This window comes from Sphaerodactylus townsendi, linkage group LG07 (genome assembly GCF_021028975.2).
Source record: "Sphaerodactylus townsendi isolate TG3544 linkage group LG07, MPM_Stown_v2.3, whole genome shotgun sequence".
In the NCBI taxonomy this organism is placed as follows: Eukaryota; Metazoa; Chordata; class Lepidosauria; order Squamata; family Sphaerodactylidae; genus Sphaerodactylus; species Sphaerodactylus townsendi.
In genome coordinates, this window is record NC_059431.1 from 87,806,778 (window position 1) to 87,831,836 (window position 25,059).

General features: G+C 40.8%; 1 protein-coding gene across 3 annotated transcripts in view; it reads right to left on the reverse strand.

The window, feature by feature from the left end:
- Positions 1–689: 689 nt before the first annotated feature.
- The window catches only part of SLC24A2 (solute carrier family 24 member 2), a 78,731-nt gene continuing 54,361 nt past the window's right edge, over positions 690–25,059 (reverse strand). For 2 of the 3 annotated variants that reach the window (XM_048504273.1, XM_048504272.1), the window contains 7 exons: positions 24,164–24,214; positions 17,497–17,583; positions 16,175–16,278; positions 8,677–8,802; positions 7,581–7,670; positions 5,453–5,619; positions 690–3,791 (listed from right to left, as the gene is read on the reverse strand). In XM_048504273.1, the coding sequence (XP_048360230.1) occupies positions 3,542–3,791; positions 5,453–5,619; positions 7,581–7,670; positions 8,677–8,802; positions 16,175–16,278; positions 17,497–17,583; positions 24,164–24,214 (875 nt within the window). In that variant the 3' untranslated portion in view covers positions 690–3,541. The remainder of the gene's footprint in view (positions 3,792–5,452; positions 5,620–7,580; positions 7,671–8,676; positions 8,803–16,174; positions 16,279–17,496; positions 17,584–24,163; positions 24,215–25,059) is intronic. The other variant, XM_048504274.1, reaches the window with a different exon arrangement.

Sequence of the window (25,059 nt, forward strand, 5' to 3'; positions counted from 1 at the left end):
ATTTTAATAAACCTTGGTTGCATTAGCCCTCTAAACCACTATAAATGCTGAAGCCATGGAAACTAAGCACTGGAAAGCATTCAACTCAAGAAGGGAAACCTCTGTCAAAGGGAGGCTCTAGTAATAGCTGGAACTGTTTGTTCTTGTGAAGATGTTGTCCTCTCCAACAATCAATGTTTCATTCTGCAGAACCACCCACTTTGTAGATGCTTATATACTTATTCCCACAAGTGATATTCTGGCACTGTAAATCTATTTATTTCTGAATCAATGCTAAAACCGCCTTATTGCTCCAGGCTGCTTTTATCTGGCAAACGTATCCTTAGCCATATAAACAAAACAACCGGAACCCTGTAGGAAATGCTTAGATTTTTTGCTGAAAACTATCAGAATATCGAAATATTGACATAAAATTAGGTAAATACCATCATACATTGCTAGAGATACAATTGTAACTAACATGGTAGGGGAGCAGCAGTGGCGTAGTGGTCAAGAGCAGGTGCATTCTAATCTGGAGGAACCTGGTTTGATTCCCTGCTCTGCCACTTGAGCTGTGGAGGCTTATCTGGGGAATTCAGATTAGCCTGTGCACTCCCACACATGCCAGCTGGGTGACCTTGGGCTAGTCACAGCTTTCCGGAGCTCTCTCAGCCCCACCCACCTCACAGGGTGTTTGTTGTGAGGGGGGAAGGGCAAGGAGATTGTAAACCCCTTTGAGTCTCCTACAGGAGAGGAAGGGGGATATAAATCCAAACTCTTCTTCTAGGTAGGCTATATTCCTCAGTCCATATGGATAAAACAATCTCAGATTCCAGGGAACTATAGCGCCCAAATTGGATGATGGTAGAATGCTACCGTTGGTCAGTCTCAACATTTTGTGGGGTGCCACACCCAGTTAGTCAATTTTCTTTGGACTTTAAGGTTGCCTGGATGTTTCTGGAGATTCATGTGCTGTTTTATGCTCCTCTGTCTCCCACAGGCTAACCTCCTGCAGGCTAATTGTCCTGTGACAATTCTCTATGGACTGAGGAATATAGCCTACTGTATTGATTATCGTTGTATCTCTAGAAGCATATGATTATATGGATGTGATTGTAATGTTGTGAGCACTGATATTTTGTATGTCAATATTTTGATATTCTGATAATTTTCAGTAAAAATTCTGAGCATTTCCTGATGGTTGTTCCAGGGTGATGGTTGTTTTGTTTTTATGGTTGAGGTTTTTTGAGGAACTCTGTATATTTGTATATTAACTTAAACATATCTTTAAATCATTTTGCCTTGGAAGTCACTCTTCAATTTTGCTGTGAATTTTCATCCATAACAAATTGTGGATATAGTTCCTTGTCCTATATGTGTATATTATATGCACATTCTTATTTGAGTGATGAATAGTAGCCAAGAATGGCATAGCTATAGGGTCGAAAGAAATGTATGGTGTGTCAGACAATCCGAACCACTCATTTCATGCATGGGTTTCATGATCAAGAAAAGTGATTCCCACACTTGTGTTTTACTTTGAGAAGTAAAGCAGTAGAAACAGCAAAGCAGAGACCATTGAAAAGCAGCTAGTTATGCAAGAGGTTGCTGAGATAAGACCTGTAATCAGCTTTCTCCACCGGCCACTATCAGCAGTCCTAAACTGTTAATCCTACTGACTTCACTGTTTAGGACTGTACTGTAAATTACCTTTCTTTACAAGAACAGCCAGAGTGCAAAGTTCTCATACCTTATCTATGAAGCAGAACTGCCCACTCTTTGTTAAGCAATTAATTCATGTGAATTCTGTGATTTGTAATTGTATGTATATCGCTACGAGCAGATACTTATGTACATGGAGTATGTACAAAAAAGGGTCGTATAGAATGAAACCAGAGGTGTGAAGTGATCAGGAAAGTACATTACCTAATGTATTGAGACCTCCTCTATATGGTCCCAAGTATAAAATTTCCATTAAACCAATGACTTATAAGCTCAACTGCTATATGATAATGGATACAGCGTCACTTAGAAATGACAGAGAGAAAATTAATGTAAAAAAACCCCTGTTTTCTTTTTCAGCTGCTCTATTTAATGCTGAGTTCTAGCAAACATGAAACCTCTGTTGTCACTTTGCTTTTGATATTGAATCTGCTCCTCTTCCTGGGTCACCTAAAGGAGTGTGATGGAGCTTTATTTTTTTGTATTCAGCAAGTTAGAGTTACATTTCCTAGACATTTCAGTCATCTTCCATTACTGCCTGCCTGCCCCCCCTCCCCCCACAGTGATTTCCCCAGAAACACATTTCACCTTTCCCAAAATTATTCTCAAAACAAAGGAAGCAAGCTTGGGACCACATGGAAGCTTTGGTTGCAAGTTACTAAAAGCAAATAATTTCTGAAATGTATCCACTTCTATGTTCATGTCCCTTTTATATGACAGTGTTGAAAATCTACGATAAAAGCTACGCAAAGCCAGTTCGGCCTCTTTCATATTACAAGGCAAATGCACTAATGGACACAGCACTTAAGATGATTTTAATACCCTTGCAGCATTGCTAAACAATTTAAAAGGTTATTTTCTTACAACTGTTTTCTCTACTTAAATGCTGAGATAATGACGAGTCTACAAATCCTCAGTGTGAGTTTTACCTGTGGCCACCCCAGATGCCCTTCTCTACCAGTCTATGAATGTACATCATTGCTTATCAGCTGCTGATACGATCTCAATGTGTTGACTTGACTTGTGCACTTGTATTTCCAATTTGAAACAGCGCCTGAAATCATCACCAGATGCAGCAGTAATGTGGGGATGAACATACCATACCATCTGAGAACATGGCCTAAATCCTGAAAATGCAAGACCTGCCAGCATCCGTACTATATAGTTTAAAAAAAAAAATGGACCCATAGACGTTATCCTCTCAATTGGTTATCAGTCTCTGAAACCGTGAAGAACTAAAACAAGTAATATCCTATGCTAAAAAAAAAATCTGTGCACTTCTTGAAAGCTCCAGTGAGCTGTACACATCAAGGCCAATCTGCACTTGACCAATTCACCACAGTGTTCTGTGCCATTCAATTCATGCCAAGGCTTTTAAGCAGTGCCTTACCTCAGTTCTCACAAACAGATAAAATCCCAATTAGGAGGATTTGTGTCTCCAGAAAATGAATATTATCACTTTCCTGCATAATATATATATTGCTCTCTCTTTGTGTGGCATGTGTACATTAATACTGAAAGAGAGAAATGTATATGGAGACAGATCTTACATATAGCATATATAAAAGCTTACTGTTATACAACACATGCACAATATCTTCAAGCAGTAAGCATTGGGACCCCCCTCCCCGCAAGTCTTAGTTTGCGCACACAACTGCTTGCTCACTAGTGGTGAAAGGATCTGCTGAGCTTTTCCACATCTGACTCCAGTCACTTTCCCCACCTGTTTTAAATTAGAGGTTTCTAAACATGCAGCTTTATAGTGCATTCATTGTTTCTAGTTTTGGGTTGTTGGTGTCTTCTTTTTCTGCTGCTGTTCAGGAACAGCACCTCCTTCCTATCAGATGGTCACCGGACACATGATGATCCTGTCTTCTAGAAGGACACTGACAATCAGGAACACGAAGTAAAGTCCAAACATGGTGAAACCCAGGAATTTGTTCATATTCCACTTGCTGAATGCAATAGAAAGGATGACGAAGAGCAGCATGATGAAGAGGAGGACGATAGCACAGAATAGCCCGTTGCTGCTCACCGCCACCGGGACAAAGTCGTTAAACGAGGCGAAGAGTAGCCACGGGAGAGGAAGGCTGTTGGGAAGAAAGGCTGTTAGAAGAGGAGGCACTGCAGATGATCGAAAGTGTGCCTTAGATGACAACTGGAAAGACCAGCACAGGAGAACATCACTTTGAACTGCATTACATAAGATGCAGTGGGGCATGTGGCTCAGACAGCCTTTGTACTACACCACAACATTCAGCCCACTCACTGTCCTCTTCTTCCCACCTCTTCTTTCTCCTTTTCCCTTTTCTCCCCCTCTTTTCTGACGTCCTTGTTGGTTAGGAAGGGAGGTGGCTGATGGGGAGTGAAGATCACTACATGTTGTATTTGTAACTTCTATTTTTAAAAATTTGCAATAAACAGCAGACAATACTAAGCTAGATGGATAAATAGTCTAATTCACTTCAGGGCAGTATCCTTTGCTCAATAGGTTTTCTCCAGGTAATTTCCCATCCTGCCAGGCCTGTTTGGCTAGTCAGCTTCCATACGGCTGCTTCAGACCATGCCCTAGCACACCTTAGTCTGCTCCTTCAGTTTGCTAGAATAAATGAACTATGAACCAAGCAGCAGATATTCATGCATCAGATATGGTCTGTGGTCTACCAGCTGCCTACCACTGTGTGTATGTGTAAAGTAAAAACAACAAGAAGCAATTCTGTAAGGGCTACTCTGTAAACACCACAAACAGGCAAAACATACCGTGCTTACTGAAATCAACGTGTGGTCTAATTTCAAAGATGATTCTCTGGTATGTATCAAAAGGTGATTCTCTGGTATGTATCAAAAACAAGATTACATTCATGTAGTAAATGAAATTATATGCAAGACAACTCCTTGTAAGTTGCGTTCTGTGGGCCTGCTGGCTTCTGGTGCATTTTTGTAGCAATATCTTCCTCAGAACTTCAGCTCCTGTTAGCTTGAATGCAATACAAGCAAAAAGGAAGCTCTTTGAACAGGAGCATAGAATATAGACTGTACTGTGGAAATGAATAGGTGATTAAGTTGCAAAGTTCTGAGGAAGGTATTGCTACGGAAATGTGGTCAGAAGTCAGAGGACCCATCAACCACAGAACGCAACTAATGACAGAACGCTACAAGGAATTGTTTATGTATAATTGTATTTACTACATTAATGTAATATTGTTTTGATACCTACCAGAGAATCACTTTGGCAATCTTTGTAATTGGATGACACACTGATTCCACTAAACACTGTATGTTTTGCATATTTGTGGTATTTACAGAAAAGCCCTTGCAGAATTCCTTCTTTCATGTGTGTAAAGTGCCATCAAGTCACAGCCGACTTATGGTGACCCAATCAGGCATTCAAGGCAAGAGACTAACAGAGGTGGTTTGCTATTGCCTGCATCTGCAGAACAACTCTGGTATTCCTTGGTGGTCTCCCATCCAAATACTAGCCAGGACCAACCCTGCTGAACTTCTAAGATGTGATGAGATCAGGCTAGTCTGGGCCATCCAGGTCAGGGCTTGCCTACCACTATGTTAGAGAAAAGACTATATGGAAAAGAGTGTATGCAAAAGGCTAACTAGAAAGAGGTATACATTTAACATACCCTTCATTTGTAATTTATCACAAGTTTTCAAAATAGCACAGAGAAATATTGTGTACATTGGGTATGTTGGGTATGGGAATATAGTTATGTTTTTTCCCCAAAATGGTGGCACTTACCCTACTGTGATGTCAAAGATGTTGCTTCCCACTGAACTGGACACTGCCATATCCCCCAGCCCTTTCCGGGCCACAATAACACTGGTGATTAGGTCAGGAATAGATGTGCCAGCAGCTAAGATGGTCAAGCCCATGATTTCTTCACTGATGCCAATGGTCTCTCCAACCTAAATGGGATTGGAGAAACATATAAAACAGTGCAACAGAAGCAACAAAAACCAGCGATTTTCTTGCTGAAACGGACAATAAAATAAACTGATGACTTTTTCTTTGTGCTTGTTTGCTTCCTGGCTGGAACAGAGCTCCACTACCCTGAAAACCTGCATGTTAAAGGAAGGAACAACCCATACTCTTTCATCTTAGCTGATGTAAAACTGGATCTTTCAGTAGCAAGTGACATGATTCTTACAGTGTTGGACTAGGATCTGGGAGACCAAGGTGTGAACCCCTACTCTGCTGTGGAGGTTTGTTGGATCTGACCTTGGGCCAGTCACATGTTCTCAACCTAACCTACCTCACAGGGTTCTTGTGAGGGTAAAATGGGGGAGAGGAAGAAGAACAAGAGTTTGGATTTATATTCCCCTGTCTCTCCTGTAAGGAGATTCAAAGGGGCTTACAAACTCCTTTCCCCCCCACAACAAACACCCTGTGAGGTAGAAAGAATTCTAAACAAACTGTGACCAGTCCAAGGTCATCCAGCAGGAATGTAGGAGAGGGGAAACAAAATTGGTTCACCAGATAAGAGTCTGTAACTCATGTGGGGGAGTGGGGAATCAAACCCTGCTCTCCAGATTAGCATCCACCTGCTCTTCACCACTACACCACACTGTTGGGAGAATGATGAAAGTTGCTTTGGGTCCCCACTGGCAAGAAAGGTGGGGTCTAGATGAAGTAAATAACTGGTACTATTTATTCTAAAGTCCCACTGATATCAACAGAAATTACTTAGAAACCAGTATTTTCAAAGTTTGTACGCTTAGTTATTCAAGAGCTTACCACTCTTTAATTTTATTTTTCAACAATAACATACAAAAAGAAAAACAGTAGAAATGAAAACTATATCAGTAATTAAAAAATAGATCATATCTTAATTACAGCACAGCACTCTTAAAGAGAGACATGCACCCACATTGCCAGTTCTTCCCCCCAGCTAAGTGACAACTTCTTTTTCTGTAAGTTTTAAAAACACCATCTTTTCATGTGTGCATCTATTGCTAGAATCCTCATCCAAGGCTATACATGGAAGAAAAACTGCCCCAAATTCTGCTCCATAGAAACTGTAATGTGTACAAATTTTGCAGACTAGGACAATTATGGACACGGCTGCATAACTTACTCTAATTCTGCTAGACGTGACAGGAAACAAAGTACAAAGTGGGATATTGAAATCTCATTCCTGAAAGTCAGTATTATACCCAAATACACAGATTTGGAGCTTGAATGCTTCAGCTCCAGAAAAGTTAAAATACTACTCCATTCATATGGCCAGGCATGTCTGTAACACAGTCATATTCTGGCTTTCATTATTGATCTCTCTTCTATCTCACTTGCCAGTTCTCCTCTGGTTTTCTCCTCATCAGAAAATTCAAAATGCTTCCGCTAAAATAATTTCATTCCTATGACTTGCCAACCCCTTTCTTTCCATTTCTAGTTCTTTCAATCTGTCTGCACTTGTGTGTGATTGCCAAGGTGCAAACGTGGTCAATAAGCCCTTAGGACTGCCTTGACTTGGCATGAGACAAAGTGAGAGAACATTATTAATTTATTTAAAACATTTGTGTCTTGCTGAATTCATTTTTAAAAATTTAAAATGTTTATTGTATTTGCCCAGCAACAGCCATGGAGGAAATCAATTGATTAAGGCTACATGAGTTTTTGATATCATGGGGGGGGGGGGGGTTAAACCTCCCCTTTTCTCCCCCCCTTTTTTTGGTTTCACATTTTTCTGCAAACCTGGGTCCCTTTTCAAGTTCATAGAAAGATGTGTCTTGCCTGTTCACAGCTCCAGTCATCAGATTTAAGAATCCTCAGATATGGCTGACTGTGCTATTACTATATAGATAACATTTAAAAGCAAATAAGGAGGGAAGGTCAAAGATATAAGAGCAAGTGTGTATGAATGATTTACCTGATGGGCCCACCAGACCATTAAATAAGAAAATATTGCAATCCAAGAGATTGATCCAAAAAATGTAAAGGGAAACAATCTCCTCGATTTCTGAAAGAGAAAAGAATGGGAAAAGTTAAGGAGAGGACCTATCATGCATATTTCAGTCATGACCATTAATTAATTCACATGACTGCATATTAATAAATCTAATTAATAATAATAATAATAATAATAATAATAACAACAACAATAATAATATAAAAACTATTACAATACCAAAGAAACAGATCAAGAACAAAAACTTGGCAAATAAGTACTTTGTCAAAGGATTTACCCATTACATATTCTCTAAATGCAGATATTTTAGTCCTCAGTTCAGTGAATTTTTCTGCTCACTGTAAACTCAAGAAACATTGCAACTTGGGCAACTTGTCACTAATTTTAAAGATTTCACACATGAAAGTAAAATAAGGAGCAATTTATGTTATCGAATTTAATTCAAAACAAACCAATACATACAAGCAACCTTTTTTAAATTTACAAATAATCCTTTGACATAAGAACAGATTTAACTCCATCATTTTTTTAAAAAAGAGAACTTTTCTTCCAAGTAGGAACTTGGATGATCATAGGGTTATATTATGTAAAATATATAACGTTATTTTTTTTGAAATTTTGTCTAAAAGAAAGCAACAACTACTATTGACAAGGAGACACGGGGGTATGCAGGCCACGGGGTGTCTGGAAATTCCTAGGAGTAAGACCTCTTATGCATATGCAGAGAATGAACATCTAAAGAAGCAATGAGAAGAACCACCCTGAAAGAACTATTAATACTGAATTTTATAGGTTGCCATTAAATATTTATAAAAGTAAATGGTAATATATTCACAGCTATTGTCTGCCGGGCAACATCTCCAACAGCCAAAACCAAATGACATTTACCACTGAACTGCTGTTGGGTAATTTCCTATGAAAGCTACCTAGTAGGATGCTGAGGAAAGAGACCTCATGGGCTCATTTTACAGATACACTGTTAACTTTAACATCTTGGAAGAAATGTGGGTTTGATCTTATCCTTAAAAACAGTCACACAGTATGTTTCACTACTCACAGGATTTCTGACATCAGGCAGGGTAATCCATAGCGGCAAAACAATAGGAAGAATCACTAGATAAGTGAGTTGTTTACGCCTGGTATCTGGCCAGGCTAGGCTTAGTGGCTCATCACCATCTTCTTCCTGTTAGAAAACCCCCCACATAAAACAATGTCAATTTGAGAACAGAACGGTGAAATAATATACTGTGGGAGAGTTTTACAAATTTCTAACATCTAGCAATGCAAGAAGATATCTTGGTATCTCAATTTAGTATATTTTGCCTTTTCACAATGTTACTGTAGTTCTTATTAGGCACCACATAACCAGATAGAACATGCTCAGCACCACTGTATGGCTGCAGATTCCAGAGGAATATTAGAGAAGGATAAGTTCTCATTTCAGTTAAATTTGCTTGACAGTATTGATCTACCCACTGATGAACCCAAATAAGCTGCATCCGGTGGAACACAAATTGAAAACCAATTATTCAAATGATTTCAACTGATGGTGACATTTTATCAATAACGCTTTTATTTATAACACCAAGAGATTAACTAGGAGTTGATCTGCAGCCACTTCTGCTTGAAAATAACAAATACGCATTTAAGAGCTATGAGTTAAAAGGGTGTGTGTAAAGTCCCTTGATGCTGAAGCCAACAGCAACCCCATAGGGTTTTCAAGGCAAGTGAGTAAGCAGAGGTGCCACTGCCTTCCTCTGCAAAGTCTTCTTTGGTAATGTCATATCCAAGTACCAATCCTGCTTATCTTTTGAAATCAGGCCATACATTCCCTATCCCATACAATTAAAGTATTATTCCCTAAAGTCAATTAGTATATAGGCACAGAATTGAATATTTTCATATAAACTGATTAGGGAATACACACAAAAGCTTCTGCCTGTAGTCACATTTTTACAAGTACTTTACACAAAATTAAAATATCCATGGAGAACCCCATAAATATAATTTTCAGCTTCAAAACAAAATTGCTTTGAAGCTCGCTGGGTCAAGCTCACAAGCCAACCGATTCTGCCTCTGATACCAAATCATTTAAAAATATTTGATTTGATTGGCCTCAAGATTTCAATTCACCACCAACTTTGTCAAAAGTTACTGTATTTTCTAAGTATCAATGAGAAATAACGGCCCCAGAATCAACTGGGCCGTAATTGCGATAGGGGGCAGGTCACAATGAGCATGTGTGCCCTGGGCCGGCTGTGTGGCTGAGCCACTCGGCCCAATCATGTGATGTGCATGAGTGTTAGGGGTGGAGCCCGCTCCCTATATATTAGGCAGCAAGTGGTTGCTCCAGCCTTCTTCGATACCTCGAGCAAACTGACTGTGTGCTGGTTGCTAGGCGGGGAGCTAGGCTAAGAAGGGGTTGAGGTTTTGAGTTGGTAGTAGCTGCTACTCAGGGGTTTGGGTTAACCCCTCCCCCTCCCTCCCCCTTCGTTTGGCGTGGTTTGGAAGAAGCGTTCGGTGTTGCAACGGTATTTGCTCCCCCCCTCCCGCTTTAACTTATACGACAGGAGCGGTTTGCTCAACCATGGCAGCGGGAAATCGCAATGGGGGCTGCTTAGCACACCAGGTGGCGTGTGAGTTAGCTTTGGCAGGAATAGAGAGAGGAGCTTTGGCCATGCAGCCATGGGGGAGGTCCAAGTCCCAGCTTGTGTGGTGGTTTTCAGGGCGCGGGGTTACTCCAGCCCTGGACCCCTCCTCCGCTTTTTACTGGGAGGTAGCTCCAGATTCGGAGGTCTGGGAACCGAGTGAGAAATCCCCACTAGAGGGGTCCTTTTTCTCCCCCGCCAGTCATGGCGCCACTGCCTTCCAGCTTAGTGGCCCCGCCATTGGTGGCGATGTGACTGGGCGGTGGTACATCTGCGGGCATGGTGCAGTCTGCAATTGATTTGGACCTGGCCTCCGGGGACTGATCTGCTCAGTTGAGCGGCCTTTTTTTCCTATTTTACACCCTGGACCGTCAGAAGTAGATATGGCAACACCTGGGGTTTCAGAGGTCCCGTCCTCAGAACCCATGCCTCAAGGTCTTGCTGTTCCTGTATTGGTAACAACGCAGCTTGGCCAGACTGAGGTTGCTGCCAGCCTTCCCGGGGCGACATCCCAAGTGGGAATGCCAGCTCCCAGGTGGGAGATTCAGGCGTCGGCTCCGTCGGCGGAGCTATCTTGTCGGCCAAAGGAGCGGGTTTTCAAGGCAAGAGACATTCGGACCTGGTTTGCCATTGACTGGCTCTATGTAGATTTCTGAGAAAAATGTGACTTGCCCACATGTGCAGGCTTCGTGGGGAGGAGTGGGGAATCAAACCTGGTTCTCCACTATTCTTAACTACCACATTATGCTGGCTCTCAGAAGGAACAACAGATGGCCGGGAAAGGTATCAGAAAGGCAAAAAGGCAAAAGGTATAATATTATAAAAAGAAGGTAGGAAAGAAGTGATTTGGACTATGGATCAAATTTGGTGAGAATATAGCAAAAAATAGATGGACAACAGTTGGGGATACATAGAAAAGGAAGTGATATGTGGCTGGGGGGATGGGCAATACTTTGAAACAGTTGAAGTTAGTCTGAAAGGTAATATTTCTTGTACTATACATTATTATTTTTAGTGCACTATCAAAGAGGTTTATGAAGTGCAATTATATTTGTTTACACTATGTGAACATCATACCTTCATGGGAAAAATTCATGGGAACATTCATGGGAAAAATCCTAAGCAAGTCTCCTCAGAAATAAATCCCATTTTATTCTAGGGGCTTACTCTCAGGAAACTGTTCTGAGGACTGCATGACTGGCTCAAATAGTTTCCAGCCACCAAATGCTACTTTTTCTTCCTTAGACTTGTGCCCAGCCCAATGAAGACTTTTACCACGATTTCCCCCCCCAAATGTTTCTGAGCTATTTCCCTTCCAGTGCGATCATACTGATTTGATCCTTCTTTCCCACCAAAAAGCCTTACCATTCTCCACGCTCCTCCCCTTTGGTGCTTGGCTTGCCATTTTTCCTTTCTCTCACCTCACTCCCCCCCTTAATTTTTATTATTTTATTTGTTCTCCTCCCTCCACCCTGTTTTTTTTTGGTACTAGCCAAACTATGCATTATCACTAGATTGCATTATTGTATGAATATTTGTCCATGTTTTTGTCCCATGGAATACCCGAGGAACCACATGATGGAGGAAAAGACCAGCTACTTATAATTAGCTACTTGAATGAAAAAGGATATACATGAATGGCCAGGAAATAAAAACCACACAGGAACTTTTCCTGAAGTGAACTAACGTGTTGTCCTTTCACTTAGCTGTGATTGCCCTTGTGAACTGTTGAGTAATTATACTAAAAACTGGATGTGCTCAGGGTAGCTCCCACGTTAGATCCCAGGTGCCTATTCTTCGTCTAAGTTATCTTTGCCATGTTAGGCACATATAAATTTTTCTGATTAGGTTTCCATAGAAACTGGTAAAAAGGATCACAATCGAGTGGGAGATGTTCATGTGAAATTGAATGTTATTTTTAGAGCAGTCATAGATTAGAACAATTATGACTGAACTTGCCTAATTGCTTACCCACAGGAAAATATTTTTTAAAAATGTTTTTTTTCTGAGAGACTTTGTATAGGAAAGTTTAAAAACATTTAATGAGAGAGTCCTTTTGGTCCTTTTTTCCTCAGGATTCTATCAAACATATTCAGTGTCAAGCTATAAATATATAACATTATATAACAGAAGATTCTAATTCTGGATACAAGAAAATATAAAATTTGGCCTTTTCAGACGACACCTGAGTGCCAGTTTTTGTCTATTAAAAACACAAGTGAACTTGTACTTCCTTTAAAAATAGATCTTATTATAAGCATATTTATTTAAATTCAGTTTGATAGGATCAATCAGCTGGTTGAAAGGAAGATGATTAATCAACCAACATTTATTTAATTGACTGACAGTTTCAAAACATGCAGAATGTAATTCTATGCACACTTATTAGGAGTAGTCTCCACTGAATGCAATGGAATTATTTCTCAGTACAAATGACTACAACTGGGCAGCATATCCTCTAAATCAGGGGTCTTCAAACTATGGCCCTCCAGATGTTCATAGACTACAATTCCCATGAGCCCTACCACTTAGCTATGCTGGCAGGGGCTGATGGGAATTGTAGTTCATGAACATCTGGAGGGCCATAGTTTCAAGACCCCTGCTCTAAATGCCTGTATTTAATGCTGAATTATGTAATTATCGTGTTTCTAGTAGGTGTAAAAGCTACTGTGAACCAGAAAATCCAGTTTCTCTTATGTGAGTCAGATTAAAGGAATTCCTGTTTAATTCTGTTCTCCCCCAATATATTTCTGTACACTGTACACAAACAAAACATTGTTATTTCTTAACTGATACATGGAAGAAATAAATGTAAGCCTTTCATGTTTTCTTGGGTAGATCCAAATGTTGGGATTTTCACTGTCTGGTGATTTTTTTTCTATACAGAGGGGCTCTTTAGCAAACTAATTTGAATGAAGTGGCTTATGTGAATCTCATGTCCATTATGTGAATCTCATTTTCATCACGAAAATCTGTGATGTCCAACCTATTTATGTCACGTTCCAGGCTGGACCCTGACAAACAACCAAATTCCACAAACATCCCTCAGCATGGAAATGGTGGATATTAATGCACAATGAAGATAATAATAAGGTTTTCTCTGTCCACCATTGGGAATGTGATCGGTTGCCAAGAGAAACACAAAAGAGCAAGACGACTGTTAACAATTCCAGACCTTTATAACAAAATGAAGATATCACAGTGGTTCTTTAAATCAAAAGCAGCTATGCTTATGAGTAGAAACCCAGACAAATAATTTTGTCTTGGTCAGAACCATGTGCCTTATTCGACACTGCAAATATGAAACCAGAGGCATAGCTCCAAGGGGATGGGGGGGGGGTGACACACTGGGCGTGCACCCCAGTGGGGGTGTGGCGAGGGCATTCTGGGGGCATTACGGGGGCATGGCAGGGGCGTTCCAGGGTGGGATGGGGCATTCTGGGGCAGGGCAGGATGGGGGTGGAGAATGCACCAGTGCACCAGACGCTTTCCCCCCTTGCTACGCCTCTGTACTTCTTACTTTGGACTTTTAAAAGTGTACAGTCAGACACAAATGTGCCGTTCCAGGAAAAATGTGACTGTCTAAAATAATATTTGTGCAGTTCAAAAATCCGAATCATGCCAAAGTAGCATTATGTTAGATCTCCACATGCTTAAGGCACAAGTATTTTTTTCTATTTGTGGTGACTGAATGTATCGTCTCCTGAATTTCTATTCTTCTTCATGAGCTCACTGGAGCATAAAATACACAAAGGGGCTTTCCCCACTTACCATTTGCTGCGCGCTACTCGGGGAAAGTAGTGCGGGGTCCAGCGGCGCTCCCCACTTGCAAGGGCAGCAACCAATAATAGCCGCCTCGACGAAGCAGCCGCCGCCCCGCCTCTTCAGCTGGCGTCAGCTTTTAGCGCTGAAGAAACGGTAACTTCTGACTGCACCGACTACACGGCGGGCAGTGGAAAACACAAACTCCTACTTGGTGAAAATTCACTTCAGGCTCGGGAGCTGCCATGGGAGTAGCGCGCCGCAAATGGTAAGTGGGGAAAGCCCCAAAATCACAACCAGCGTTCCTGAAATTAGCCGGCAATATCTAGTGATCACAAAACTAGGAACTGGTGTAAATGTTCTATAATGTCTTTGGTGGAACTGTATTTACCATGCATCTATAGATGTTTACAAAACGTATCATAATCAGGCTAGTAAGAAACTACAACGAAAGCAATGATTATTTCTTACATTTTGAGATTATCCTTGGGTAAAATAAACAGTGTAACACATACTTCCATTGCTATGCAAATGTAGTTTAGTTAGATGGACCTGCCGTGAATCAGTTCTTTTCTTCTTACAGTTCTTTGAAACAAGAAACACACGGTGTTTTGCTTTCTGTGGTGAGTGTTCCTAACTCTGCAGGCTTTTCCAACAAAACACTCAATACAAAATGAATACACATAGGATATTCTAGGAGAAGAAGTTGTGCTGCTTTGAGACTCTGCGCTTCTTGAATTATTTCTAAGGTATGAGCTACAGGAAAGGCAGCTTTCCACATTAATTTGTTCAATGCAGGACCCTTGGGTGTTTTCCTGTGCTAAAAATCCTTCCTGGTTATACAAAAAGCATAATCCAGCCAAAGTTAAACACTCTTAAATCCAATTGGTTTCAGTGAGAATGATGAACAGATGCTTATCTTGCACACAGATTAAATTAATAGGACTTTTAAAAGTACTGAATCTTCTTATCAATACACATTTTGCAAAAAGGTTTATTCTCACTCATCAAAATCAAAAAGATTTATTCTCATCTCTAAATTCAGGCTCTGTTGATTAGGATTAAGGCATTATCAGATTTTTGTTTTGTCTTGGAGTTGGATCTAGCCTTTTCATTTAATTTCACTGAATGCCCATCCACACTATAGTCCTTGCCTCTCATACCTATAATACATGTAGGTCTCAAGGTTGTCACACCATAGCCTTTTTTAGGTGGTCAAAGATTTCTCCTTCTTTACCAGCGGAAAAGATAGTTGGATTCAATTCTTGTTTCCTCTTTTTTAACTTTCTGTGGAACTCATTTTTTGCCATCAAGTCATAGCTGACGTTTGGTGATGCTGTAGGGGCTTTTAAGGCAAGTTACATTCAGAGATGGTTTGCCATTTCCTGCCTTTGCATAGTGACTTTGGAATTCCTTGGTGGTCTTCCACTCAGATACTAGCAAGGGTCAATTTGCTTAGCTTTTGAGATATGACAAGATTGGCTATCCTGGACTTAGTAAAATTTAAAAGTAAGAACTGGGTCATTTCTGGCCCGTGGGGTGAAGTCACATTGTGACATTTACTAGGCAGATGTTTTTTCTTTCCATTTGTGATTCCCAGTGAAGAAAGTTCATCCCTTATATTTTAGCCTTTTTTTCTCACCATGCCTATTATTGCCAGCATCTTTTTACTGCGTAAATCATAAGAAAGATGAAACCTAGTGAGCCAGACCAAAAATCCACAAAGTTCCTGTATCCGCTTTCCAACAAGCATCAGCTGGGTGTTTAGGAAGCATGCAAGGAAAGAATGGAGGCAGCATCCTTCTTCCGTTGGTTGAAGGTATGCTGCATCTGAACACAGATCTTTTCAACTTATAACATGTCTGAATCTTTGAAAGAACAAAACCTTGGACTACTGACTGTCACATATTGTTGTACTGAATTCTGTAAGTTAAATCATAAACTGTGAAAAGGAGTATTTTCTTTTGTCTGTTCTGAAATACCTTAGCTGACTGACGCAGAGGTCTAGTAATATGCGAATCCTCACTCCATTTGTCATGTTTATTATAAACCTTCCACCATGTCCCCTTTTGTGCCACTTTCTATGTAAGACAAATATAAATACATTTAATGGGAATGAAGAAAGTAGAGGAAGAAAACAGCTACCTCATTTTCTGGAAAGGCGCTTCCATTTTGCAGTGGTTCGGAAGTATCACTTGGAGGTGTCACTTCAACCTCAACTTTTGTGCTGTTGGGTGGTTCAATTTTTTCTGAAACAGAATCCACAAATTGAAAAAGACACTTATTTTCACACTCATACTACAGCCTTATGGAAGAAAAACAGTGAATCACTTCTTATCCAAACCAGGGTCACACAAACACAACCCAAATTTAAATACTGAAAACAAAGGTCGTTTAATGAGACCAGCTGGAATCTAGAATTTTTGTAACATCAGCATTGTTTATTTAATTGAAATATTTTATGCTGCTTTTTTACCTAATCAGGATTCCTAAGGCAAGACAAATAAAAACCTCAGAACAGCCAAACAATTAAAAATAACATGTAAAATTAGCAAATAAGTCAATGAAAACACATCCACCAGGTAGAAGGCCAATAACCATCACTGGGAACTTGCCAAACAAAGCAAAAAAAAAAAGTCATGGGACCCCAGACTTACCTGGGACTCCATTTGTGGGCCAGCAGAAGGAAGAGGAGAAAAGAGGAGGGCATTGGACAAGGCAGGGAGGGTGGTGGCTGGCTCTGGCAGCCCGACCCTTCTTCCGGGCCAGGCAACCTTCTTCCAGGGCTCAGAACCTTCCCAGCATGGCCACTGACCTCCTTCCTGCCTGGGTGGCCAATTGAGCTTTCTGGGAAAGGTCCTGGTGGCAGGGTTGGGGTCCTCACAAGGCCCCTTCCATGCTGCATTTAGGTGCTGACGCTCTTGCCAGGCCTCATTCAGCCTCGTGCTTTGTCAAACAAAGCAAAAAGGTCTTCACCCACTGGTAGAAGACACTGATAGAGGGAGACGGCCAGATCTCTCTGGGGAGAAGTTCCAATTTTGGCGCCACAACTAAGAGATAAAGTGACTTCATAATGAAGTGACAAATGTATTCCTCAAACCTGGTTTGTATGATTGCCCAAAGATAACAGTCTCTTATTTTGCATCTGCCTTACACTTTGTTCTGAGCAGATGGCCATGCCTGTAAAGGGTAGAAACAGGCAATGGCATTTTCCCCATTACATCACTGAAGAAAGATAAACAAATTGCTGAAACCAATGGAAACTCCACCCTTGAACATATATGAACATTTACACTGCTACAGAGTCGTGTTTAGGGGACTTAGGTGATTTTCAAACATTCTTAACTGTGATCTTTTTTTTTAAATCTTGCAATTTGCATATGAGAAGGGCCATCTGGGGAAGTCTGCAAATCCTAAAAGAAACAATTAAAAGAAAGGAAGAAACAATATTATACTCCAATACTTACCGGAATGACTAGCACTTCCATTCCGTTCATCCTCGTGGCACTTCTTGGCCATTTTATGAAGAATTGCGGCTCTTTCTTTGAACTTTCCTGAAACAAAGAACACCTTTCTTAAAGCATGGCTAGTTGATGTAATAGATTTCTTGGCCATTACTTCAACTTGTAAATTCACACAGTGAAAAATCAGACTTACTGAATTCTTCCAATCTCAAGAAGAAGAGTTTGGATTTATACCTCCCTTTCTCTCCTGTAAGGAGACTCAAAGGGGCTTAAAATCTCCTTTCCCTCCCCCCCCCATCCCCACAACAAACACCTTGTGAGGTGGGTGGGGCTGAGAGAGCTCTGAAGAACTGTGACTAGCCCAAGGTCACCCAGCTGGCATGTGTTGGAGTGCACAAGCTAATCTGGTTCACCAGATAAGCCTCCACAGCTCAAGTGGCAGAGCAGGGAATCAAACCCGGTTCCTCCAGATTAGAGTGCACCTGCTCTTAACCACTACATCACACTGGCTCTCAAGAGGATACACAAAAAGAATGATTTATCTAGATAAATAATTGCTTGCTGTCAAGAAGCACTCTGCACAAAGGAAGCACGCACACATCTAGTTTCAACAGACTAACTGTAACAACCTACCAGTATTAGTACCACCTCTTTTACAAATAGAACAGCTGTTACAATTTCCTTCCTTTTGGCTTAAGGGGCCTGGTCATGGTTTGTTGCAGCGAAATACAGCGGGTATTAACTCAGAGCTAAATACCACTCACTAAGTGTGATGAAACTTATTTACAGACAAATATAAATAGGATTTCAGCCTGAGAGATTAATGGTGGCCTAAACACTAACCAATGTATCATTGCATTTGGTTATTAGTAGGGGTAATGAGGCAGAGATACAGGTCAAGTATAATAAGCAGAACAAGCAGCCCAATATTTTGAGGAAAGACAGGCTCTTCCGATCTCTTTTCATTACACTCCTAAGTCACAGGCAACTTGATTATCTCCCCCATCCCCAATTTAAAATAAAGTTTATTGAGGTTCAGACTATTTTATCAGAAAATGTCTTCTGGAATGATTGTGGAGCACTGAGGTAGGTGGAGATTTATATTCACTGTGCTCTGGGAACAGGAGCACCTACGTATGAAGGCATGAAACTGACACAATCATATGATGAAAAACAATATGACAGAGAACCAACATAACTCCAAGTTGGAACATGCACCGGTTTAGAAGAATTGCTGTTATTCTGCAATTAGTTTGGGAGCTTCAGGTTTTTTGTTGGTATAAACATTTGCAAGTAGGTTTTATACAGAATAATGTCTTCAGTACATACCACACAACTTGAAAATTTAAGGCAAGATAATGTATAATAGCAGCTCACGGGGTAGACAAATTTTAAACTTCAAGAAAGGAAAGAGGCTACTTAAACATCTGTTGTTATGAAGAGAGATGAAGAAAGAAACAATGAATGAAGAATAGTCTGGTCATCAACTTTTAATTCGTAAGTAAAATCTCACATTCGAATTCTAGCACTGAAAGCCTAGGTCTGTGTATGATTAGAAAGAGAGATGCAAGTCAGACAACCTGTTGTAAAAACGTAACAATTTTTTTCAGGACCACTGGTAGATATTTGTAAAGCAGTTGGTTTGAATTAGAGCAAAACAGGTTTTAGAAGAAGAAGAAGAGTTTGGATTTATATCCTCCCTTTTTCTCCTGTAGGAGACTCAAAGGAGCTTACAATCTCCTTGCCCTTCCCCCCCCCCTCACAACAAACACCCTGTGAGGTAGGTGGGACTGAGAGAGCTCCGGAAAGCTGTGACTAGCCCAAGGTCACCCAGCTGGCGTGTGTGGGAGTGTACAGGCTAATCTGAATTCCCCAAATAAGCCTCCACAACTCAGACGGCAGAGCTGGGAATCAAACCCGGTTCCTCCAGATTAGAATGTACCTGCTCTTAACCACTACGCCACTGCTGCTCTTCTTTTACAACCTGATCCTACAGCTAGGCTTAAAGGTCCTGATAGTGGTGTAAAACTGTTGCTTCTTGCAGCTCTTGGGGCCATTGCTCCAGCCCCTGGAATGTGCCAGAAAACAATAACATCTGCATTGGGATGAATGGGATAGGATACCATTTGAACCTGGGAGGGGAAGGGTGGCATACAAGACTAATAAATAAAATAAATATTTCCTTTGCATGACTTTTCAGACATGCTGAAATCTTAGGAACTTATGCATAAGGATAAAAGGCTGTTAGGACAGCTGGTCCAGAAGGCAGAAGTTTTTCCCTCCCTCCCCAGATATAGCTGCAGTGGTTCAAATGACTGTTTGCCTCATTGCCAAAGGTATCTTCTGAGTTATTGCCAAAGGCATCTTCTGAGTTCACAATAACCAGGCAATCCTAATACAGTCCTATGCCAGAGCTGAATAGCAAGGAATCCAAGTAAGAGAAATGAAAAATAAAATGGCTAGAGGGAGATTACTGTCAAGTATGACAAATGAATAAATCAAGGGTATCCTTTATGCACATCCATCTGCCGAGGACAAAGATCCTTAAGGAAAAAAGATTAAAGACCCTTGAGAAAAAATAAATTCTAAATAGAGCAGCTAGGTACAAAGATTTCAGATACCTTTTGTGGGTCTTTGCCTAATTTCTTATGGGAAACAAAGATACACTTTGTGGCACTTTGTTCCTTTTCCTGTATGAGATCTATTTGATAGAATACCATATCAATCAATATACAAACACTAAAACAGCACACATTCATTTTTTCCCCCTTGCAGTTTCCTAGACTGGCTTTTACATGAGCACTTTATTTCCTGATCTGGCCAATGTTCATAAACACAGAACCCAGACTCCATTGTCCACAGATTTCTTTCCCCTCAGAGCCTAACTTCTTCCAATCTCAGAGCCTGGCAGAACAGCAAAGAAAAAAAAAAGTGAGAAAATGACTAGAGCAGCATGATTACATGCATGCAAAAAACCAGTGGATAGGTAGAGAGATAGGCAACTCATAACTACCTACATAACTACCTCATTTCACTAACGATACAACAGAAATATAGGTTTGGGAACTATGAGTTGGAGTGAGCCAGCTTTTCCAAGTGAGGAACAGGTTGTGGTAAGGAAGAAAATCAGGTGAAATTGGATGAAAATAAATGGAAGGATTCACCCTTTAGTTCCTTTTTAACATGTAGGTCAGCTGTGGGCAGAAGCATTACCATCCCTCTATCTATCCAAGTGCCACCCAAGAATAGTGCACAATTTCATGGGATGACTTATTTATATGACTTCTCTAAACTTATCTGAAACAAGCTATTTCTCCTGAAATTTGTGAGGCTCTTTTTCCTCTATAGCCCTACCCCTGGCTGGGCCTTCAGCTTTGGGGCCAGGGGCCAGTTTTGAGCACTGGATAGGCTCCCTCTGGCCTCAGAATGGGAGGTAAGGGTATGAAGCTAATTTTATTTCTTTTGTGGTGCCTTTTCCTGGACCTATGCTCCCCCTTCCCGAGCTTGAAGCAAGGTCCTCCTGGACTGTTGTGGGGGTTCAACTCCTGGAGATGCATTGGCTTTAGTCCCCACCCTCTTCTCTCTGCATCCCCTTGGTCTTTAGTAGGAGGTATGGTGGTCTCTTTCCTCTTCCCTGCTCTCACTTTGGCCTGGTGGTCCCGCCTCAGGGACTCCCTTGATTGGCTGACCCAGCAGGCATGGTGGATGAAAATTCCCACGAGCTGGGTCTGACATACTTCCCACAGGTACACACATTCCTGGTGTCTGCCTGTACTGCTGGTTCTCCCACCGCCCTACTAGCTGTCTGGGTGAGACAATGCTACCATGCCTACTGCCTCTTCTCTACTGCCAATCTGGCACCCTGGGGCTTCTGCAGAGCACTTGCTAGTTGTGTTGAGTCTGTTGGTAGCCTTGGGCATGGTTCCAGATGTAGGCTGGTGGCGAATCTAGGTCCATCCCTGGTCAAATGGTTGCCATGTTTAAGAAGTCCTCTCTACTAGTCACTGTACACAGACACACACAGAGGGAAAAGTAATTCTTAGACTCAAACTAGATATTATGGTTTTTGCAAGTCAGGTCTGGGTCCTTCTCCTGGTGTTGTTTCAGCTTGAGAACTGAAACTGATGCATGAAAGGGTTAAGGAAAACAATATCTGAACAGCAACTCAAATATACTCCTACTTTGTCTCCTCTTTCCTCCTTGTGGCCTTCTAGCAAAGGTACTCAGCTGGGTGGCCAGCCCCCATCCTCAGAAATGCTCCATTTGCACACCTGTAAACTTACAGACTAAATAATGCTTTAGTTCTGTCAAGACTTAACATCATAATACAGCACACTGGAGAACTGCAATTCAGCATTTAGCTGTAAAGCATTATTGTTGATCTCTCTATATACATATAATTTAGATCGCAATATCTATCAATCAACTGAGGCTCAAAATATGTGAGCCTTAGAAAAATGTAGAAGGATAACAATCAAAATAGAGAAAAATACAGAACAAAAAGTCCTTATTAAAGCTGTTCAGAAAAGGTATTTCATATTTCTTTTCTTTGTAAACATGTAATAGCATCACATTAATTGTCTAACACAGCACAAACTAACTGCAACTGAATATAAAAGGCAGCAGTTCTAATTTGGAACCTGCACATTATTATCCAATGATACAACATTAAAAATATGGCAATATTATTTGAGTGTAAATACAGTTGACCATAAACTATATTTACATTTACATAATATTGGTGTAATGAGCCAGTCCCTGGGAGACAAGGAATCTGATGAAAAATCAGAAGACACCATGGACCAGGAGCTGGCTCCTTGAAAAGAGAACAAAGTAACAGAGCCAAGCCCTTCCCTGCCAGAAAGTCTGAGCCAGATGCAGTGCAGTTGGGCAAGCATTCAGCAGCCACAGATGAGCTAAGTGACTGGCCAGCTGCACAAAGGAGGCAAAGGGAAGCTCAGTATTAAAAGGAGAAGTTCCTGCATTGCAGCTTAATATGGCAAAAGGCTCAGCGAGCTAGAAACAGCAACATCAGAGGAGGACTGAGTCCTTGAAGGATCCTGGCCTCATTAGCAATGGCCTCTTCTATAAACACTGTCTTGGGCTTCACTCTTCCTGGGTGCTACGAGTGTATTTCACAAGGAAGCCCCATACACCTAGCTTCCTGCTTAGTTCCTCTGAACCTCAGTTCCTAGCCTGTCTGCCTGCTTCCACTCCTGGACTATGGACCTGCCTGACCATACCTCTGCCTGCCACCTGCCCTGTACTTGAACTACCTGACTATGCCATAACTGATGCCTGCCAGCAGCACACTTACTGTAGTTTCTCGTATGTGTCTATGTGTCAAGTGCTATTAAGTGGCAGCTGGCTTATGGCAACTCTGCAGAATTTTCAAACCTTTATCAAATCATTTTGTTGTCTTTTAACTTGGTTTTCAAACTTCCATCCTTCATGGAATCCTTTTGCATATCAACTGACCAGATGTCCCAGAATGCAAGCACATTTCAGAAGATCCCAAGCGCATCCAAGTTGCACACTGCAACACACTTGCCAAACCTGTTTTTATACCACTTTTCAATGCATAATCAGTTCACAAAATTTTAAAGTAGCAAACAAAGCAGAGGTTTAAAAAGCCAACAGAACTAAACAGCACAGTGCCCTATTAATCACCCAAAGGACTGCACACATTTTCCTACAGTGGAAAAAAAAAGACCAAACCGGAGGGGGAGCCAATGCTGCCATTGCTTATACTAGTACCACCATTTTAAATAACAATTCTGCTCTCCTTTTCTTATCCCTGGCGGACTAGCCAGCACAAGGGGAATGAAACAGGTTGGCAAGAAGCAATGATTTGCAGCTCTTTGCCCTGTCTCCAGCAGAGCAGCAGCTGCATTGAGAATGGCACAGGCTGGAGGGAAGCAGCAAAGAGGAACGGGGTAAACAAGGCTGCTGCCTCCTACCAGTCTGTTCTCTAGCCCAAGAGATCTGGTTACAAGAGGAAGAGTAAAGCCAGAGGAGTGTGGCCAATGGAAAATAGGCGAGTGGGGCTAGAGAAGTAGGGATGAAATGGGAAAGGGGATATGCTCATATTTTGTCAGCCAGGGCTCACAAAACCCTAGAGCTAGCCTTGCTTGTCTACCCTTACGGATTTTTTTTCATTGAAGAATTCCTCATCTTCCCCAAATGTCAAAGGATCCTTGGAATACCACTTGTGAGAAAAATCATTCATTTAACTCACCTCACAATTTATCACCTATGTCAAGAATATTTGGAGATTAAATTTACCTGGCTTCAGGGGAGTCTAATTTATCTTTTTCTTCACAGATATGTAGTTTACATTCTGTTATCTTAGTTCAATAAATCAAATTGTAATTAGTGCATATCTGACTGAAATCATCCGCACTCATGTATATGTATTTGCAGGAAAAAAATCAAAATGTCTGCCAGATTAAGCAAAAATGTATTTGCTATATGACAATCAAAATCAAAATTGTAAATGCAAGTTGATAAAATGTTTTAGAAGTATGGCAACAGGTCACATTATATGTTAGTGAAATCATGCACTAGAGAAAATGAAAAAACCTCAAAAGAAGGAAAAGGTAACCACAAAAATATACTTTTTTGTAAAGTAAAAAAAATGCTGACACAAAAATTCTAAAATATTTCTTACCTTCTTCAGTCATTGTTTCATAAAACATTAGCTTTCCATATGATCCAAGCTCTACAACATCATAGCAAAAGACACAAAGATAAGGAACCAAAAGACATTTGAGATAATTAACATTTTTTCACACTTGCTTAAATTTTTTCACAACAGTTATCTAAGGTTTCTGCAGAGTAGGCAAAGTGCTTGCCAGAAGATACTTTTTACAAGAGCCACTCGTATAGTTAATGTAGTATCTTCAAGTAAGAAGAATCTGAAGTCATTTTAAGTTTTCATACTGCTAAGCCTGTGAGAGCTAAATCATAACAGGGGCCAACAAGTGATGGCTTCAAACCCAAATCTATTTCCTGAAGAGCAAGCTGTCCACACATTCTCACCCTGAGTAAAGATGATTGGTGGAAGAGCAATTGATATGGCAAAGAGATGTGCTTTCAATCTACACGGTATTCATGCAAGTGTGTGGATAGGCCCAGTATCTATCCAGTCCTCAAAATGGTTCTCCCATAAAGCTAAAACATTAGGAAAATGCTCACCTTCAAAACCTTTCCACCAACCTTTCCACCATCATGTTTTTGGATGAGAGAAAGAAGCAATGGTCTTAACATAAACGACCATAAGCTTGGGAGAGTTACAGATTAGCTCTGGAGAGCAGGTGGACTAAACAGGAATACAAATTTACAGTTCAACGGTGTGCATTACATTAAGACTGATGCTTCACTAATTCACATAATCTACAGATGCTATACTCTGTCTCACAAAAAGATGTTAGTAGATTTCATATTCCTCCACTACAGAACTCAACATGCCAGACCTTCTTTGCTGTATCATGCTCCTCCTGGGTCTTAGTGCCTACCTGGCCTTGCTTCTCTATCCATTTGAAAATTTGTTGATAGTCATTCAAT